The sequence below is a fragment of the Aethalodelphis obliquidens genome, unplaced genomic scaffold (assembly GCF_003676395.1).
Source record: "Aethalodelphis obliquidens isolate GAN/ISIS:26980383/991018 unplaced genomic scaffold, ASM367639v1 scaffold45, whole genome shotgun sequence".
NCBI lineage: Eukaryota > Metazoa > Chordata > Mammalia > Artiodactyla > Delphinidae > Aethalodelphis > Aethalodelphis obliquidens.
In genome coordinates this window covers 6,927,122-6,944,510 of record NW_020837989.1, presented here as the reverse complement: position 1 = coordinate 6,944,510, position 17,389 = coordinate 6,927,122, and the positions used below count along the sequence as shown (strand labels likewise).

General features: G+C 36.8%; 1 protein-coding gene across 1 annotated transcript in view; it reads left to right on the top strand.

The window, feature by feature from the left end:
- G3BP1 (G3BP stress granule assembly factor 1) overlaps positions 1–17,389 on the top strand; it is a 31,630-nt gene that overhangs the window by 9,750 nt on the left and 4,491 nt on the right. Inside the window, exons 2-11 of the mRNA XM_027081487.1 lie at positions 5,417–5,529; positions 7,542–7,623; positions 8,095–8,268; positions 11,088–11,178; positions 12,117–12,210; positions 13,405–13,606; positions 15,192–15,293; positions 15,741–15,852; positions 16,071–16,199; positions 16,585–16,694. Of these exons, the coding sequence (XP_026937288.1) occupies positions 5,435–5,529; positions 7,542–7,623; positions 8,095–8,268; positions 11,088–11,178; positions 12,117–12,210; positions 13,405–13,606; positions 15,192–15,293; positions 15,741–15,852; positions 16,071–16,199; positions 16,585–16,694 (1,191 nt within the window). The 5' untranslated portion in view covers positions 5,417–5,434. The remainder of the gene's footprint in view (positions 1–5,416; positions 5,530–7,541; positions 7,624–8,094; positions 8,269–11,087; positions 11,179–12,116; positions 12,211–13,404; positions 13,607–15,191; positions 15,294–15,740; positions 15,853–16,070; positions 16,200–16,584; positions 16,695–17,389) is intronic.

Here is a 17,389-nt window from a genome sequence, read left to right as displayed (position 1 = left end):
TAAATTATTGGATGTTGGTACCCTTTGTTGCGTTTTTCTTTTTCTTTTATTCTGAAAGTAATTCATGTTCATCCCAGGACATTCCAGCAATTCAGAGGTCTATGAATTTTATTCTTTTTAACATGTACATAGTATTCCATTAAAATGTTTTATATATATTATATGGAACAAAATATAATTTTCTGTAACACAGGTAATGAAACGGTGAATACTTTTTAAACCTTATGTTGTATGTATTTACACCTTGTGTTTTTTATATAGTACTTTTTGTATGGTTTATTTCATAATATTAACACCCTCTCCGCCCTGCCCCCCCCAAAAAAAGGAGTGGTCAGTATTCTCAGTTTTTAGGTTGCTAATGTGAGATAAACATTTTGACTCGTATTTTCTTGTAGTTTTTCCTCAGGGGAAATATTCTTTATGACTCCGATAGATAAAAATTGTTTTAGAAATACTTCAGTTCAGCAAACTTATTTTCCTAGCCTAAGAATAAAATAAATTTTTAGCAGTGTTTAACAGAAAAGTAAGACTTAATGCTTTATTTATGTTTTTTTAAAGAGAGCAGAAATTTTTATATCTAACATAGCATAAACGTACCTAAAATTATTGTAGCTTCGTGATGCATGTTTTAAAAGTTAAGATATTAAGATGTGCACGTCATTTGGTTTTACAGTTTAATTGGGCCAGTTACATTCTGTGGGCACACAGGTGACTCTGTGGCATTCATGAGTAGACCACTGCAGTCATCAAGTCAGCCTAGAAGTTCACTAAAAAGTAGTTTTACATTAAGTGCTTGGGCTTCCGTAGTCCAAGGTACTCTAGAAAAATTCTTTTTTTTTTTTTTCCTCTGCGGTACGCAGACCTTTCACTATCGTGGCCTCTCCCGCTGCACAGGCTCCGGACGCGCAGGCCCAGCGGCCATGGCCCATGGGCCCAGCCGCGGACGCTCCGCGGCACGCGGGATCCTCCCGGACCGGGGCATGAACCCGCGCCCCCTGCATCGGCAGGCGGACTCCCAACCACAGTGCCACCAGGGAAGCCCTAGAAAAATTCTTATTCTCTCAGGAGATAATCCTCTTTTTATTTTGCTAGCAAAATAGTTAAATAGTCTTCTGGGTGACAGAAAATGGTGGGATGTAGAAATGTTTTCTTTCACTATAGTTAATGGTTATAATAGTAAAAGTAATAGTAACAGCTAACATTCATTGCTTACTACCAGACACTTAATTCTTGCAGTTGTGATTTTAATTTTAAAGATTAAAGAACTGAGGGCACCAGAGAGATTGTTACTAGCTCAGGAGCACAACTAGTGGTAGAATTTTGCCCAGTGAGAATTGATCAGAGAAAATTTGAAGGTTTCCTTTTGTTGCATCTCAAATACTCATTCACTGTTTTAAAATAGAGCACTCAGTTTCAGAGTTCATTTGTTACATATTGCTGGTCTTAGACTTATCAGTTCAGTTAGAACTGGTAAAGTGAAGGTATTGTTTACTATCTTTGCTTCCTTAAGTATTTCTAAGTGGCCAAGTTTTTCTTTACTTCTTGAGGTCAAGAACTGTTCTGTTCTTCCTCTTTCCCTAAACTAGGACTTTTTCAGTATTTCTTGAAAAAATTTTTAAGGGGAAGTATAATTTTTAAAACGTATTTTTCTTGTCCCCTTTGTAGAGTACAATTTTGGCATATTATGACATTCAGAATATTACAAACTTGGATATAAAATTAATGGAAAGTAAACTTTAGTGGAAGTGAGTGATTTCCTCCTTCCCCCTTTATTCTTCCTAGGTCCTGTTTCTTTCATCACTGATCTTTCTAGACCACAATGATTTAATTTTATATCATTTTTTAGGAATATTACTTTTGAGTGATTTGTAATATATACCCCAAAAGGTTTATCCTGTAGATCTGAAAGCAGTGTTGCAAGGGAGTGATCTCCGAATTGGAATTACTTGGAACGTTTAATGACCTTACTTTGTCTTGGGAGAGTGGCATGTATCTTTTAGGAAGTTTTCCAGTCTTCACATCAGCATGGGGAAGGGGGAATTGCTGTTGATAATTAAAATAATAAGACTATCTGGTTTGTCTCTTATTTCTGATTTTGGTGCATGCTTCATAGTCCAACCAATAATGTATCCGTTGGCATATGCTGTTATATAAGGAACAGCCAGAATCCATAGTATTATAAATTTGTAAAACCTCTTCTAAAAGGACACAGTGTTTCAGGAGTATTTAATAAATGAGGGAGGATCTCATGTATTTTTAGCATGTATTTTCATTGGTTTGCAGAGTTTCTAATTGTCATAGTGGATCAGTAACTGGTAAAACATCAGCTTTTCTGAGATGCCATTTGATTTTGTTTACTTTCATTATTTTAGATTTGACAGAATTGAGAGTTCTAATGAACGAGGGTGAGATTAAAGACTTTATTCTCAGGAGGGTATGATGTTAGTTTACATATTTCTCATAGCTTCTGTTTTATGTTTGGACCAGAAATAAAGGTGGAGATTTCAGGGTGGTGATTTACCAAATAAAATTTTTCTAATGAGAATTGATTGAGTCTGTTTGTATAGACTAAATCTTTTGGGCTCAAATTGCCAAAATTTTCTGCATTTTCTTTTTTACTGGGAATGATGATCAAATAGACAAGGTTATTCCCAAAACTTTCAGTGTATGGTCTTAGATTACTGAAGAACTTGCCTAAACATTTTGTAGTCACTGGTGCTGTTGGGTGGTTCAGTACTCTTAATTATTCTAAGACATTTTATGATGTCTTCAGGATTTTTTTTAATGTGGAAGCATTTTTATTTAGATTTTTTGAGGCATAATTTACAAACCACAAAATTATAGAATTTAAGGGTTCAGTTTGAAAAGTTTTTTAGTTGTATACAGGTAGCCATCACCCAGATGCATACAGTCCTCTCACCCCAGCCAGTTCCCCTCCAGTCCTTCCCAGTTTGTTCCCTGTCAGGCAGCTTCTGTTTTTTAAGCATGGTAGCTTAGTTTTCTCTTTGGTCTTTTCTTAATCATTGGAAAAAAAATGTATCTACGGTCATAATCTGAATTCTGGACAACCTGATAGTTCAGCCTGACAAATGGATGATCAGAAGTCTGTTTTGCTTGTATAAAATTCTAATCTCCACTTGTGTTGAGAATGATGAATGAAAGAAAGCTTTTTATTCCTGAGTGTGTCAGACACTCTTAAGTTTTAGGGCTAGAAAGTTGCATAAGAAATTGTCTCTACTCATAAGAAACTTTATGACTTCAAAGAAGCTTGTAACCTTCTTTCAAAATGTTATTTTTATCTGACCATGACTTACGTAGAATTCTTGACGCTTTTGGTTATTTTAAGAATCAGTCCTTTTTTTTTTTTTAAATATTGAAGCAATATAGTTTCTTTTCACTAAAATGCTATGTGTATTTACACACATGGAATATTATTATTTTTTTTCTCAATTATAATTGACAGAAAGATTATTTTTAAATACTGCTACCATTTCCCTCGAGCTGATTGGTTGATATTTATTATAGAAGAGCTTAAAGGAGAGACTTGAGCTGGAGTTTCCACCTTAATGGAACCATAGTGTGAATATAAGCCTTGGGAGTGCGCAAGGCTATTTGAGGTAATCCTGGAATAAAGTACCATCTGTTTGGAACATTTTAAAATGCTAATTGAGAACCTAGTTTGCAAAATATTCAGTTATATTAAGCTGTTAAACTAATAAAGAAACTCGGTTAATAATACGGATTTCTCTGACAAGCTTCAGAAGTATAACAGTTAAAGAAAAAATTCACAAATGAGGTAAAGATCAATTTACTGTATAAATATGTTAACTTTCTTGGCTTTATGGCAATGACCTGAAGTAAAACACTGATGATAATGGTAATCAAACTAAGTTTTTTTTTTTTTTTTAATTTGAATTATCTAGATAATCTCAAAGGGAAAGGAGAAGTTCCAGATGTGGTCTTAAGTTTTTATTTTTCTTACCTTTGATATATAACCTGGAGGATTTTCATCATTTTTCATGGAAAGATTGGATGTGGAAAGCAATATTTGATAAAATATTATTTAGAAATTTATATTATAATGAGACTACTTGACAGTATCAAAGGATGCAGTTAGGTTGATGTTATTAGTCTAGTTTCTTAGATCCTGGTGAAACAAGTAATAAATGGTCTAGGTATTCAAGAATAATGCAGTCATGCACTAGATGAGGATAATCATCTCTATAGATTGCTTGTACGGGAATTGACCAACCAAACTCGATCCATTTTGCCCATTCTTTAGGAAAACTGAAATACAATTTCTCTCATTTTTCCTTTATACTGTAGTTAATTATACGTACCTCTGTTTGCCTTTATGTTTATAAAGTTCGGGATGATTTTATCTCCTCAAATGAAAACTTGGATTATCTCATGCCAAATATTTTTTTGAAAGGGTTTTTAAAAAAATAATAACTGACAGTAATTGAGAACTTACTGTGTGCCAGGTGCCTTTACACTCCAACATACTTTAAGTCATAATTTTGAGGTGGTAGGGATTATTTTGTTGAGTAAAAACATTATTTGTTACTTTTTGCCTATTTTTTTTCATTTTAGAATTTTTTTTCATTTTTAAAGATAGTAAAAATTTCTCTGATTTAGTTTGACTAAAAATGTGATAGTATGTGTCTATATTGTCAAATATATATTTATCACCCTTGAACCTAATATTGCCATAGTAATATGTTGTAATATTACAAGTGGAACATGCTTAATTGATTTTATTGGCTTGGGAAAGTTACGATAGGATGCATGTTGGCAATATGTACTTTTTTTTTTTTTAAATCAGGGGTGATATTATTTATTTATTTATGGCTGTGTTGGGTCTTCGTTTCTGTGCGAGGGCTTTCTCTAGTTGTGGCAAGGGGGGGCCACTCTTCATCGCGGTGCGCAGGCCTTTCACTATCGCGGCCTCTATTGTTGCGGAGCACAGGCTCCAGACGCGCAGGCTCAGTAATTGTGGCTCACGGGCCCAGTTACTCTGCAGCATGTGGGATCTTCCCAGACCAGGGCGCGAACCCGCGTCCCCTGCATTGGCAGGCAGACTCCCAACCGCTGTGCCACCAGGGAAGCCCAATATGTACTTTTGAAGTTCTTATATTAAGTTTAAGGAAATTGAATATTGGGAATAATGATGAATTAATTCTTCGTAGTGATTTTTTTCCCCCATAGCATTCATCTGATTACAGTAAATTTGAATATATAAAACCTCACTGGTCTGTGTGGGTTTTGTTTCTTATAGTGTTTATTCCTTTTAAAAACCAAGAATTGCTGAAGTGATCTTGTTGGTCAATGAGTCCATCTCACCTCTTCTCCCCCGACCCTTTCTCCCCTTGTACTTGATCTTTCAGGGTGAACATATTTGACTTTTTTTTTCCAGGTTGAATTGACCAAAGCAATGGTTATGGAGAAGCCTAGTCCCCTGCTGGTCGGGCGGGAATTTGTGAGACAGTATTACACACTGTTGAACCAGGCCCCAGACATGCTACACAGGTGAGATCTTTCTTTTCCTGAGCATCACGTAATGCTGTGTTTTAGTGTGTGGGTACTTATCCTTAAGATTCTCTTATTCATCATGCACCTTCTAGGGTTACTGCATAAAAGTGCTTTGTAAGTACCAAAAAGTGATGGTTGTTCAAATTATGTAATAGTAGAATATACAAATATTATTTAAAAATTAGTCTAAGTTACCTATACATTATCAGAAAAGTAGTGCTTGATAATGTAAACGTATAATAATTGTGCTTTTGATTTTGTTTGCCGTTTTGCTGTTTTTGGTGAATCATGAATTATTCAGTAAGAATGTATTGAAGAAGATGTAAGAGTGTTTCTGTAATGACATACTTTTGTGTTGATATGCTAACGATTTTTCTATGTAGGTGCAAATTTTTTTATCAAACTGTGTTTTAGCTTTTTTACTTGATAATCTGTGATCATCTTACAAGGGTAGTACATGTATCACAGTAATTTTGTTACCCGTGAGGTTTTATTTTCCAGAGGTGTAACATATGTTTTAATCCCCTAATGATGAATATGTAAGTTGCTTCCATTATTTCCTCTTACAAATAGTGCTGCATTATACAAAGCTCTTAAGTTTGTTTATGTAGACTTATTAGAATATTTTTTAGAAATTCTAAAATGTGTATTTGTTGGACCAGAACTATTTTTTCTTCTATATCTTGCCAGTTTGCATATTGGATACCACATGATTATTAGGTGAAAGAGAATGTTTTTAAATTCATTTTGAGTCCTTGTTCTGAAAATGGAAAGAATCGCTTGTGTTTTGTTTTTTTTTAAGGCTTTATAATTTCCAAAACACTTTTACCTTTTTCTTCTTGATCTTTATAAAAACCTCTTAGTAAGGCATTGTAGGATAGTTAACTTCATTTTACAGATAAAGACACTAAGGGGTTAAAAATTTGTTGGTACTCACACACCTATTAAGTGATAGAACAAGTCCTAAACCTTTCTTTCCCCCTCTTTTGTTGTTCTTTTTGTCAATTGTATTCTGTGCCTTTAGAAGTTAGACACATTTGGAATTTAAAGTGGAGCAGGAGTTGAAACAAACTAACCAAATACATTTCTTGTCAATATTGTTATTTACTGGTTCTAACACATCTGTTTTTCACATTTCATCTCTGAGGTACATTTTAGATACAATGAAAAGTGGATTAGCCAGCAGTGAACTGATTCTGGCTGATGTGCAGCCTTTTAATAACTTTGAAGGTTGAAAGGTACTTTTGAGATCCTTAAGGCCCCAGATCTGTCCCTTTTTTGGAGGAAAAAACAGTCAGTATGTAGAATGACATGTATGGGCTTATCTGTGAAAAATTGTTAATTTGGAGTGCAAGTGTCAAGAAATCCTAAAAGTGATTATCCCCAAGTTAGGGTATTTTCTCTGTGTCTGTGTGTGTGTTGGGGTGGGGTGTTGTTGGCGCTTCCCTAATTCAGTATTGTTGTAATGAAAACAAGACAATTTTGAGGATATAGGTGAATTAAAGCTATGAAGATTTAAGTCTGAAGCTCTTAATGCATCAGCAAAAATTGTTAAAACTACTCCTAAAACCCATCTGCCTGAGTTACTGGGTTTTTAATGGGAACTCATCACATGCATTCTCAGATATAAAAGGACTCTCTCTAAGTCGGTAGAGAGTATAGATGTCCTCTTGTATATCAAGACTACCTGTGGTCTCCTTGAGTGAAAACAGGAACTTTTATTTTAAGGTGCCTTCCTGACGTGAACTACAAGATCCTTCCCAACATGATCATCCTTTCCTGAGACCTGAAACTTGTGACTCATAAAAATTCCTTGACCAGATTCATTCCCATTCAGCAAATGTTGTGACATGTAGATGATGCATATATTATGATTGCATACAAAGATGAAAAAGAAAATACATTCCTGCCTCCAAGAATGTACTAGTCAGACAGATGGGTTCAAACATGAACAGTAAATACCTGGTCTTAGGATACTTGAAGATGACAAGTATCTTTCTGTTTTACAGATTTTATGGAAAGAACTCTTCTTATGTCCATGGGGGATTGGATTCGAATGGAAAGCCAGCAGATGCGGTCTATGGACAGAAAGTAAGCAAAACAAGCTTCGTGTAGGCTGTTGAGTAGCTAGAAAATAACCCATAGAATTGAGATGGATACATGCTTGATACGTTTGTTGATATTTAAAGATGAAATTTCTCAACTTCTGTTTAGAAATTTAGGTATTCAGTAACTACTTGGTTTATATGATAATCATTGAAAAGCTTATAATGTCACTTTCGTTCATTTTGTATGATATATTCTGAAGTTCTTTTATGTTAGAAGATGATAGGTTTTAGCATGGGGATCATCTATTGTAAACATTTTAGTTATGTTAATTAAGGACAATAATTTTAATAATTAAGGTTAAGGTGTCATTGGGAATATACTATATTAAGACAAATTGCAGTGGGGTCTGTGTAGTTTGTAATTTAAATGTGCACAGGTAAATGCTCTATCTTTGTTGTGTTAGAAAGTTTTTTGTTCTTGGAGATTCTGCATTCTCTTTCTTCGATTCCTTAGGAAATCCATAGGAAAGTGATGTCACAAAATTTCACCAATTGCCACACTAAGATCCGTCATGTCGATGCTCATGCCACCCTGAATGATGGTGTGGTGGTCCAGGTGATGGGCTTGCTCTCTAATAACAACCAGGCTTTGAGGAGATTCATGCAGACCTTTGTCCTTGCTCCTGAGGTATGAAAAAAAATAACAATGAAAGGTTGTACATGTCTTTTTAAAAACTGTTCATTTTGAAGTTTTAAATATACAGAAAAGTTGAAATAATAGTGCAGAAGTACTCTTTAATATATCTTACCTAGAGCCACATTTGTCCACACATTTATAATTCTTTTTCTATTTACCTATCATTTTTAATTCTAAACTATTTTAAAAGTATATTGGAGGACTCCTCTGGTGACACAGCAGTTAAGAATCCACCTGCCAATGCAGGGGACATGGGTTCGATCCCTGGTCGGGAAGATCCCACATGCCGCGGAGCAACTAAGCCCGTGCGCCACAACTACTGAGCCTGCACTATAGAGCCCGTGAGCCACAAGTACTGAGCACATGTGCCACAGCTACTGAAGTCCGCACGCCTAGAGCCCGTGCTCCGCAACAAGAAAAGCCACCTCAGTGAGAAGCCTGCACACCACCACAAAGAGTAGTCCCCACTCACTGCAACTAGAGAAAGCCTGTGTGCAGCAACGAAGACCCAGCGCAGCCAAAATTAGATAAATAAATAAAATTAAAAAAAAAAAAAGTAAATTGGAGATATTATGCCCAGTCATCCTCCAGTACTTAAGTGAGCATTTCTTTTCTTTTTTTTTTTTTTTTTTTGTGGTACGCGGGCCTCTCACTGTTGGGGCCTCTCCTGTTGCGGAGCACAGGCTCCGGACGCGCAGGCTCAGCGGCCATGGCTCACAGGCCTAGCCGCTCCGTGGCATGTGGGATCTTCCCGGACCGGGGCACGAACCCATGTCCCCTGCATCAGGCAGACTCTCAACCACTGCGCCACCAGGGAAGCCCGTGAGCACTTATTAAGAATAAGGACTTCTCTTCCATAACCATAGTACAGTTATCAAATTAGAGTATTTGTAATACAATTATCCATCTATAGTCCATATTTAAATTTTGGTTATTGTCCCAGTAATACAAAGAATAGTAATTTTTTTTTCCTTGTCCAAGATTCAGTTCAGGATTACACATTGCATATAGCTGTCATGTCTCTTTAGGCTCCTTTAATCAGCTATAATTCATTAATCTTTTGTTTTTCAAGACGCTGACATTTTTAAAGAGGACAATCAAATTACCGTGTAGAATGCATCAGTTTGAATTGTCTGATATTTCCTTATAATTAGTTTTAGGTTATACATGTCTTTCAGTGCCTCACATTAGGTAGCACTTGATGTCATTTAGGCCCATTATTAGTATTACTTAGTTAAGGTGATGGTCACCAGGTTTTGCCACTGTAAAGTTAGTGCTTTTACTTTTCTCATTAGTAAGTAAATTGTGGGTGCTTCTTTGAGACTGTGTGTATACTTTGTTCTTCATCAAAATTTAGACGCTAGTTCTAGCATTCATTGATTCTTGCCAGAATCAATTGCTACTCTGATGGCTACAAATGGTGATCATCTAATTCTTTATTTATTAGTTGGCATTCTACTGTAAAGAACTTTGCCTTTTCTTCTATCTGTCATGGGGTCTTTATTTAATGGATTTAGTTAATTTTTTATTAATTTCCGAAGTGTCCTAGGATCTGCTAAGTGTGAACCCCTTCAAGCGGGTTTCTGTTTTTTTTTGTTTGTTTGTTTTGGGGTTTTTTTTGCGGCGGGGGGGCAGTTTGTGGCACAGATCTTTCAGGTTCACCTTGCACTCTCCCTGCTCCAGACACGACCCCAGTTCTGGAGTCAGCTGTTATTTCAAGGAGCCCTGTTTTTTTTTTAGTTATCATGCTTTTCATGAAAAGACTACAGGCTTATGTTGATTAATTGCATTTGTACTGCCTTCTCGACTGGTCCAGAATGAACAGAGTAAGGAATCCTATCTGTGTGAGCGTGTGGAAGGGGTTCCAAGAGGACCTGCTGACTAAAAGTTTTCTCTAGCATTACTTGTCAGATACTTTTCTGTTGAAGGGTAGTGAATCTAAAATCCCTGTCATTTTACTGTTTGAATATAAAATAACTCAGTTGTCTATTTGAAAAATTACATGAAGTTGCTTTAGTCATGATTTTTAGAGGAAGGTTTAGATTATCTATAGTGTTAAAATTGTTGATGGACTTCTAAATATTCAAGGAATCATGGGATGATTATTAATTATTCTAAATTTAGTTCTTTTTTGCCTTTAAAGATCTTAACATTACCATAGTATAATGGATTGTTACATAAACTGTCTCATTTAATATTCAAAGCTCTAAGTATGAGTTGGTATCCTTCATTTTGCAGATGAAGAAACAGCCTTAGAAATTGAATGACTAGTAAATTACATAGTTGGATTTCAGTGTAGTTGTGTCTTATACCTAGGGTAGGCAAACCTTTTTAGCTACACGTTTGAGTGCTTGTGTCAATATTCTTGGATAGAGATTTAGCGAATTTTAAAATATCTGTTGCAATTGGTAATATGTATTTATTGTTCAAGAAATGATTTGAAGTCTGGGCTTTGGCATCTTAAATACTTAGAGTTTGTCAGTTTTGGATATTCACCTGGTGATATTTTAAGCACACAGTATGTAATGTAAAGCAGGGATCCTTTCAGCCTTGACCTTATTGGCATTTGGGGCTGGGTGACTGCTTGCTGTGGGGCTGTCCTGTGTGGCGTAGGGTGTCTGGCAGCGTCCCTGCCATCTCCTTAGTAATTGTCAGCTCTCCTCCCTGACGGGAAACCTGAAATGTCTCCCAAGGTTGCCAAATGTCTCCTGGGGTGGGCAGTATTGCCTTTAGTTGAGAACGATGGTGTAGGGTGATGTGGAATTTTAAAAGTTTGCTGAATAAATGAAAACTTTCTGTTGGCATTGCAGGGCTCTGTTGCAAATAAGTTCTATGTTCATAATGATATCTTCAGATACCAAGATGAGGTCTTTGGTGGCTTTGTCACTGAGCCTCAGGAAGGTAAGTTACTTGTCTAAATTTTTTTGGATGGCATCAGATTGACCTGAAGAGAGTGTAGGTTTCTTGAATGTTTTCATAATTCTCTGTATCTTTCATTAGTAACTTTTGTCAAGGCATAAGAAGGGTTGGAGATTTTAACCTACTTGAGGCTGATAGGTTAGTCTACTTCACTGATATTGGTAGAAGACATCAAACTCCTAAATCAGAAGTAGACAGGTTATTATAGCAACAATAGTAGCATCTTAGCCATAGTTTCCGTAGGACACTGCAGAAGTTTAGATGATACCTGCAGTGCAGTGGGGTGCATTACTAGAGTGGAACCTAAGTTTCAGCAACCAAAACCTTATGATGGGGCAGCAAACATGCCTGCCCGTTGCTCTGGAGAGAGACGCTGTTTTCCGAGAGTGTTGCTGTATAAATATTCTTAAAAGGTAGTCTGGAACAAAGATTAGCCATTGCCTCAGTTGTAAGATATGCAGAAACACAGCTACCTGTGGAGAATTGTCTCTAAATGCTAAGAGTAATTAGTATTTTAGTGTTTTCTGTATGACTCAGAATTCTAAGTGCTTTGTATTTATTGTATAATACAACAGCCTTACAGATAAGTATTTTAGGAACTGTTGTTCCCTTTTAATAAATTAGGGCACTGAAATGCACGGAGGTCATTTGCCTGATGTCATATAGCTAGTTAGGTGGTAGAACCTTCGTTGGATTACTGGCAATATGACCTCAGACTCCATGCTTGTAACCCAAACATTACGATGACCTTAATTCTGTCCTTAAAGCCTACGTCATGATTTTACCCAATTTTCTTTATCTTTTTATGTATGTGTACTGTTCTTATTTCATTGCCTTTTTTATCATGATGAACATTGTGCAAGTGAATATATTTGTGAGTTAAGTGAGCACAAATATGTTAAATTTCTTTTCTCATTTAGAATCTGAAGAAGAAGTAGAGGAACCTGAAGAAAGACAGCAGACACCTGAGGTGGTACCTGATGATTCTGGAACTTTCTATGATCAAACTGTCAGGTAAGGAAAACTTTGTTCATCTGTCCAGAGCTGCATGAGAATTTGAGTTGTTTAGTCTTTCTGTTTGTTGGAGGGCAGCCATAATGCTGAGAATTATCTCAGAAAATAGTGATAATTTCCCAGAAGAAAGGTTTTGCTTTTGGTATGTAACATAAATATATAACTTGTTTAATATAGATTGCAGTCTGAGGACTACTTAAATAGTATCCATCAGTTGCTTTTCGGTTATCAAGTATTTAATACATCAAGGCATAGCTTTAAGTGCTTTTTTTGAGATGCAAGGTGTACAAGGACTTAGACATAAATTGACAAAAATTCAGACATGAGTTAAGTAACAATAAAGAACTTCATTTATTAGCTCAGACAAATGTGTGACTGTATCTTAGGTTTTTTTTAATCTGCAACTGGAACAGAAATATGTTGGATAGCAATATAAATTAGTATTTACTTGTTGCCCTGTGATACCCTTAATGTTAATATTCAGTGCTTAAAGGATACTCTCAAAAGTGTCTCAAGGTGTGGTGATGGGACTGACTTTACTCACCTGGGTTGCTGGTTGAAAATGAAGATTTGTTGTCCTACCACAAACTTATCAAATTAGAATTTCCGGTGGAGGGAAGCATCTGCAGTTTGTTAAAGTGACTTATGTGGAAGTTTAAGAACTATTCTGAATCACAACTGATGGGTTTTTTTTCCCTCCAAAATTCCTTGTGTGTTTTTGTGAGAAAAAATTTTGATACTAAAAACCACATAACATAAAATTTACCTTCTTAACCATTTTTAAGTGTACTTTATAGTAGTGTTAAGTATATGCACGTGATTGTGCAGCAGATCTCTAGAAATTTTTATCTTGAAAAAACTGAAACTGTACCTTTCCACCTCCCCATAGCCTATTAGAGTTTTGTGATATGTGATAGGTAAATTGTAATAATTTTGGGATTCTGAGGAACACTGCTCTGGTTCATTTTGATCTGTTTGATGCATTTGCTTAATCAGAATTTAGCAAATCTGACTGCAGTTAAGATTTGCTCACTGAGGGCTTTTCTAAAAAGTTGTCTTGTTTTAATACGCAAATACATAATTCTTAGATCTTTTTGGGGAGGAGAGAGCTATGTTTTTTAGGTTCAGGTCTCTAGGAATTTCTTGCTAAATCAACGGAAGCAGAATGATATTTCTCAAATTTTACCATGAAAGCAATGACTTAGAAGAACATTTAGAAGAACCTGTTGCTGAACCAGAGCCTGATCCTGAACCAGAGCCAGAGCAAGAACCTGTGTCTGAAGTCCAAGAGGAAAAGTCTGAGCCAGTATTGGAAGAAACTGCTCCTGAGGATGCTCAGAAGAGTTCTTCTCCAGCGCCTGCAGACATAGCCCAGACAGTGCAGGAGGACTTGAGAGTATGCAATGCGTCTTCATTTTTATTCCACTTCTATTTTTAAAAATCTCTCTTCTTCTTTATTGTTGCTTGGTTGCCTTTTGTAGGTACATTTTCATATTGGTTGTTTAGGGAAGTTTCTTCCATATTGAGCCATACCTCAGATAAGAAGTAAGATGCATATTGCTTTCTAAAATCAAAAGTAGTTTTTCCCCTCCTCTAAGGAAACTTGAATACTTTTTAGACCAGAAATTTCAGGTGCTATTTTATCACTGCATCAACAAACCTTTTTAATATTACATCTTTCAAATTGCAGATTATTGTGTGCTTGTTAAATAAGTGATAGTCTATCTTTGAAAAATAACATGGCACAACAGACTTTTCCTGCCCTTTTCTATGAAATCTAATTGAGGACAACTTTATAGTACAAGTAGAAACAAATTGCTCAAGTATAACTACTTTTCTAATCAGAATACCTGATTTGAAAAGTTTGAAGATTTTCAGTTACTGTCCCTGAGTCACATCAAGATGATAACTGAACTAACAGAACCTTTACAGTTGATGCTCCTTGAAGGAATATGTTTTAGTGCTGTATTTATGGGGCCAGGGTTCTTGTAATGCCGTTTCTCTAACAGTTATTTCAAGTGTCTTTGCGTTAGGCATTGTTCTAGGTATGGGAACTGTCAGTAAAGTAGATAGAGTTCTTGGTCTCTGGAAGCTTCTGGGTGAGTAGGAAAGAGAAATGGTGAAATCACTTTAGCTTGCAGGTGGAAAAGTAGGTTGGCTGGATTGAGAATGGATGACAACTTAGGTGGCTTAATTATAGTAGTTCTGGAGAGAGGTAATGACATCTTGGATTAGGGTCATGGCAGTGGAGCTGGAGAAGAGATTTAAGATGTAAATAATAGGATTTGGTGATTTTGGTATTGATTGATATAACTCAAGAAGATTCTAAAGTTGGTGTAATTGGGTTATAGATTGAGAGAATCATAGGAGGAAGAGCTGGTTTTGGAAGGAGAATTTTCTTTGATTCACAAACTTGAAATTATGTGAAAGTAGCCTCTCATACTTTGCTGATACTTGATTAGCCCTAAGAATTTTAGTACTAAATTTTAAGTAGAGGGGAAAAGGAATCTCAAGTTACTTATAAATTCCATCTTGCCTCTGCAGATGAGATGCGCATGTAATAATACAAGAATTCAAAAGTTAATACCTTTTTTTAAAATAAATTTTATTTATTTATTGCTGTGTTGAGTCTTTGTTGTGTGTGGTCTTTCTCTAGTTGCAGCGAGCGGGAGCTACTCTTGGTTGTGGTGCGTGGGCTTCTCATTGCGGTGGCTTCTCTAATTGCGGAGCACGGGCTCTGCGTGCCCAGGCTTCAGTAGGTGTGGCTCGCAGGCTCTAGAGCGCAGGCTCAGTAGTTGTGGCACATGGGCTTAGTTGCTCCGTGGCATGTGGGATCTTCCCGGCCCAGGGCTTGAACCCGTGTACCCTGCATTGGTAGGCGGATTCTTAACCACTGCACCACCAGGGAAGCCCAAAAGCTAATACCTTTTATATTGTTGTGATAAGTAGTGTAATCAACTGATGTTGGTGTGTTCCCTTAGACATTTTCTTGGGCATCTGTGACCAGTAAGAACCTTCCACCCAGTGGAGCTGTTCCAGTTACTGGGATACCACCTCATGTTGTTAAAGTACCAGCTTCACAGGTGAGTTTCTAATTAAGCTTGCATATTAGGCAAATTTACTTGTATTTTTGTGTAATGTGATTTCACAGAGGTTTAATGAATAAGGCAGAGGAGAAGGGTACAAGGTGATTTTTTTTTTATTTTTTAATTTAATTTTTTTATACAGCAGGTTCTTATTAGTCATCAGTTTTATACACATCAATGTATACATGTCAATCCCAATCACCCAATTCATCACACCACCAGCCCCCGCCCCTGCCGCTTTTTCCCCTTGGTGTCCATACGTTTGTTCTCTACGTCTGTGTTACAAGGTGATTTTTAATGTGTTTTTGTGTGTGTGTGTGTGTGAGAGAATGAGGGAGTTGTCATTTTCTAGTTTAAACCTTATTGTTAGCTAGGATACTTCACAAGAATAAAAGGTAAGCTTGCTTTGTTCTTACACAAAAGTTAACGTTACACATTTTTTAGCCTCGTCCGGAGTCTAAGCCTGAATCTCAGATTCCACCGCAGAGGCCTCAGAGGGATCAAAGGGTGCGAGAACAGCGAATAAATGTTCCTCCCCAGAGGGGACCTAGACCAGGTGAGAGCTCAGAAGGGTGGCTTCTTTAGTCTGAGCCTGTTGAGGGTGAGAGCTTGTTTTGGGAGGGTAGTTGATGTTTGCGTGTACTTAGATTTTAAAAAATATGTTGTGGAGTTAATGGAATTGCCTGTATTTAGGGGTAGAGAGAACTGTTGAATGGAACAGTCATGTAAAGGTGTCCTCTTTCTCATTCCTTCCTGCTTTTGTTTCCTCTTCAGTCCGTGAGGCTGGTGAGCAAGGTGACGTTGAACCCCGAAGAATCGTGAGACACCCTGACAGCCACCAACTCTTTATCGGCAACCTGCCTCATGAGGTGGACAAATCAGAGCTTAAAGATTTTTTTCAAAGTAGGTTATTGAGTTTTAAATACTAGATTCATTTAATACAGTGCTATCCAATAGAAACAGATGAGCCACATTTATAATTTTAAGTTTTGTAGTAACATTTTAAAAGGCAAAAAGAACCTGGATAATTTAATTTTAATATTTTATTTAACCCAGTGTATCTAAGACATCATCTTAATATGTACAAACATGAGATACTTTCCATCAGCCTATCCTAAGTCTTTGAAATCCAGCGTGTGTGTTGCACGTAGGGCACATCTTATTTTGGAGTAGCCACAATTGACATGCTTTGTAACCATGTGTTACTAGTGGCTTTCATTGGACAGTGCGCGTGTAATACTTAAAGGAAATGTTCTAAGTTATTTGAGAATCTGTGTTCCACTTGCAGATTATGGGAATGTGGTAGAGCTGCGTATTAACAGCGGTGGGAAATTACCCAATTTTGGGTTCGTTGTGTTTGATGATTCTGAGCCTGTTCAGAAGGTGCTTAGCAACAGGGTAAGCAGTTTTTCATCTTGATTTTCTGTATCTTTGGTCTTTTAATGTATTCATCCTTAAAACTGTGTCTTATATGTAAAGCGCAGTTTATTCCAACATGTCTGGGTAATATTTTCCATCATGTTTAACCATTATTAAAAGAACTGCCTGGGAGTTAGAAAAACAAAACTGCCATCCAAATAATGTACTTTTTGAATATGTGCATGATGGAGAATGAAATAACTATGGTAACCAATGCACTGAGATTTATGCAGTTCCTTTCTTTGGTAGTGGCTTAGTGGCTTCTGGTGTAAGTGATGAATTAAATATTATGTTACTTTTAGCTAAGATAACTTAGAATCAGTTTGTTTAGCAGGTATATTTGTAGTCTTCATATATAACTGTTTGGGTATAACTATGAGGAACTTCTTTTGTTCTATAAGTTGTCTGGGTTTGGAGTCACCCTACCTTAAGGCACTTTTATTAACAGTACTTTTCTAATAATAGAGGGATTTGTAGAATCAGAATCTTATTTCTGTGTTCTTAAAGAGACCGTTCCTGGGCTTCCCTGGTGGCGCAGTGGTTGAGAGTCTGCCTGCCGATGCAGGGGACACGGGTTCGCGCCCCGGTCTGGGAAGATCCCACATGCCACGGAGCGGCTAGGCCCTTGAGCCATGGCCGCTGAGCCTGCACGTCCAGAGCCTGTGCTCCGCAAC